Source organism: Geotrypetes seraphini, chromosome 2 (assembly GCF_902459505.1).
Source record: "Geotrypetes seraphini chromosome 2, aGeoSer1.1, whole genome shotgun sequence".
Lineage (NCBI taxonomy): Eukaryota > Metazoa > Chordata > Amphibia > Gymnophiona > Dermophiidae > Geotrypetes > Geotrypetes seraphini.
The window spans coordinates 218,493,057-218,494,792 of NC_047085.1; the positions used below are offsets into that span (position 1 = coordinate 218,493,057).

General features: G+C 49.7%; 1 protein-coding gene across 1 annotated transcript; it reads left to right on the forward strand.

Annotated features, from left to right (window-relative positions):
* The first annotated feature begins 795 nt into the window (after positions 1-795).
* LOC117354852 (leucine-rich repeat-containing protein 14-like) lies at positions 796-1,506 on the forward strand. Its single transcript, XM_033932819.1, has one exon. The coding sequence runs from the start codon at positions 826-828 to the stop codon at positions 1,504-1,506; it is 681 nt and encodes a 226-aa protein (XP_033788710.1). The 5' UTR covers positions 796-825.
* Positions 1,507-1,736: the final 230 nt, after the last annotated feature.

Sequence of the window (1,736 nt, forward strand, 5' to 3'; positions counted from 1 at the left end):
AGACTAACAAGGTAAAAGGGCACTAACCCATACCTTTTATCATTCTTGTTGCTCTTCTCTGAACCCTCTCAAGTATCTCCATGTCCTTCTTTAGGTACGGCAACCAATATTGGACACAGTATTCCAGATGCGGTCGCACCTTTGCGCGATACAGCAGCATGATGACTTCCTTCGTTCTGGTTGTAATACCCTTCTTAATAATACCCAACATTCTGTTTGCTTTCTTTGAGGCTGATGCGCATTATGCTGTTGACTTCATTGTTGTGTCCACCAGCACACCCAAGTCTTTTTCAAGGTTACTTCCCTCTAATACTAATCCCCCCATTTGGTAGCTGAACATCGGGTTCTTTTTCCCTATATGCATGACCTTGCATTTCATAATGTTTCATTTACTTTTGACTTGAAAATTGCACTGCAATACATATTGTGGCCAGGCATGGCTGTAGATAGGGCCTTGCCTGGAGCAGTCACATAATGCAAAAACCAGGTAAGTCACACAAACATTTCAAAAGCAAAATACAAGTTGCTTGTACACTTCTCCCTCCCCATTCGCGGTTTCCGCACTCACGATTTCACATAATCGCAAATTTTTTGGGGGGAGGGGGAAAAAAAACAAACCATATTTTTGCCTTCCCTCCGGCATTCCGGTCTTACCTGGTGGTCTAGCGGGCTTTTGGGGCAGAAGCGATCTTCCTACACTCCTGCCCCGTGTAGATCGCCAATAGGAAATGGCTGCCGTGAGCTCCTGCCGTAGTCTCGGGAAGGAGGCGGGGGTGGGTCAGAGCCGGATACAATAATGTGGACGTGAGGCGGCTCTCTGTGGAGATGGAAGCTGGCCTGCAGAACTTTTCCACCCAGATAGCCAGGCTGCAAAGTCTCAAGGAGCTGAACTTGGGCTCCTCCAGGCTTTCAGGAAGACTGAGACAGTTGCTTGGTGGTTTGCAGAAGCCTCTGGAAAGCTTGGAGTTGGCCTTCTGTTACCTTCTGCCCTCGGACTTGACTTTCCTCTGTCAAAGTTTCCATGCTTCCTCCCTGAAGAAATTGGATCTTAGTGGCAACAACCTGTGCGAACCTCTCCTGCAGCCTTTCCAGCTCCTGCTAAAGGAAGCATCAGCAAACCTGCTGCACCTGGACATCATGGAATGTAAACTGATGGACTCCCACCTGGGCGCCCTACTGCCCATGCTTGGCCGCTGCACTCGCTTACGGTACCTGGGCGTCTTCTGCAATCCAATCTCAACGCGGGGGCTGAAGACGCTGCTTCAGAGCACTCTGCCCCTGTCAGAGCTATGCCTGGTCATCTACCCCTACCCGGTGGATTGTTACAGCGAGAGTCTGCCGTGGCCCACTTCCTCCTCCAGCTTCCTGGACAGCTCCTTTGATCCGCAAAAACTCTTGCGGGTACATGCTGAACTTCAGCAGCTGCTGGTGCAGGGCCAGCGGACAAATGTGACCTGGAGCACCGACATGTACCAGCACAAAACCCTTGACTATCTGAGTCTGTAATGGAATAAGAAGGAAAACATCATGTGCTAAGTGCCAAATTTGCCTCTTGTCCTGTTTCTTTCTCTCTTCAGTTTTTTAAAATGACCAGCTGGTGATGGCTTTCACTGTATATATAGTAATACCTTAAGGCAGTGTATCGCAAACTGTGTTTGCGGCAGATTCTAGACGCCGTTACGGAGGAAAGGTGCCAGCGCCGGCTGACAGGACATGCCTCTCGCAGCGAGAGGCAC

Coding starts and splice junctions, on each gene's coding strand:
- LOC117354852 (XM_033932819.1), top strand. CDS start 826: ATGGAAGCTGGCCTGCAGAACTTTTCCACCCAGATAGCCAGGCTGCAA.